A 1,330-nucleotide genomic window follows, 5' to 3' on the forward strand; every position below is an offset into this window, starting at 1 on the left:
GGCGTATATCTCTTGATCTCGACCTTTTAGACCTTCTCCTTTACAAGATCAAAGGTCATTGACCGTGGCTATCTGCTGATATTTTCATTTGCGAGGTCTGACGTCTATTTCCGGTATTAGAATCTTCTAAAAAATGAAAATTTCTCAACTTTAGACTGTTATTGCACTTGAACTAATTATCGTCGAAGGTTGAATTTTTCAAGGTCTTTTGCAATTTGCTACATTTCCAAAGTTCCACTCTGTGCCACGTGTGGCTCTAGTTTTTCTTATTTTCTTAATTTTTTTTTTTTTTTTTTTGAGTCTGGTCAATTTATCTACAGAAAACCTGGAAATCTTATAGAGTTACAAAAGACTCAAAGTTCAAGAAAAGGCCTCATTAGTGAATTGACAAGGGTACTTCGGGCCACTCTCGGTTCTGTTTACAGCCCTAGTAATCTTTCTGCTGTTTTCTTCAGATATAGATGAATGTGCAACCAATAATGGATCGTGTGAATATAAATGTCAAAATGAACCTGGTAGTTATAACTGTTCGTGTCCAGAGGGGTCTGAATTACAGGGAAATGGTTTGAATTGTGGACCAAGTGGACCAGGTATAGTAGTTATACATTATATATTACATAACTCAATCGTAATATTTGCGGAAACTTAACAAATCTCGCACTTGCAGTAAACTATTGGATAGAACGGTTTAAGTAAAACTTGGTATATTGCATGGGGCAGATTGACCTAGTTTTGGTGTTTGGCTTTATAATGGCTCGATATTTACAGCTTTTGAGTTGAGTTTTCGGTAATTGCAGGGCATTCGTTCGTCGGAAGCTGACAGATCTGTCAAACAGGTCTAGTATTAGTTGAAACCTTTCGAATACGTAGGAGATATATTTCTCTACAATTAGGTTTTTTTTTACTTAAATCCGTAGAGTAGTTTTCTAACAGTTTCCAAAAAAGTATAACGAACTTTTTTTTAAAATTAATGACTGGATTATTTAGTTAAAACTTTCAGATACGTTAAGGGACACATATCTTCTTCATAAATTTGCGGAATGCTCCTTTAAGTGGATTCTCCCAAACGACCATTATCTATTAGTATTGATATGTAAGTCTATGAAACCCAGAATGATATTTGTTGCCTGTCAAAGTATTTAGCCTTGTGTTTCAGGCAGACAATTCGTCAGCTAAACAGTAATTATAACTAATTTAAATATATATGTATATATCCTAGTGACGATCCTAATCTGATAATTTAACATTTTTTCAGGCCCCTGTATGTTCGAGAATGCAACGGTGACTGGAGTTTCAATTAATTTCAATAGAATTTATATTGGCCGTGAGA

The 1,330-nt window shown here is 34.7% G+C and overlaps 1 protein-coding gene across 1 annotated transcript in view; it reads left to right on the forward strand.

The window, feature by feature from the left end:
• LOTGIDRAFT_176704 (hypothetical protein) overlaps positions 1-590 on the forward strand; it is a gene marked incomplete at both ends in the record, with an annotated part of 2,028 nt that extends 1,438 nt beyond the window's left edge. The window contains one exon of the mRNA XM_009056379.1: positions 456-590. Coding sequence (XP_009054627.1) covers positions 456-590 — 135 coding nt within the window. The remainder of the gene's footprint in view (positions 1-455) is intronic.
• Between the last annotated feature and the right edge of the window lie 740 nt (positions 591-1,330).

Source organism: Lottia gigantea (assembly GCF_000327385.1).
Source record: "Lottia gigantea unplaced genomic scaffold LOTGIsca_2718, whole genome shotgun sequence".
Taxonomy (NCBI): domain Eukaryota; kingdom Metazoa; phylum Mollusca; class Gastropoda; family Lottiidae; genus Lottia; species Lottia gigantea.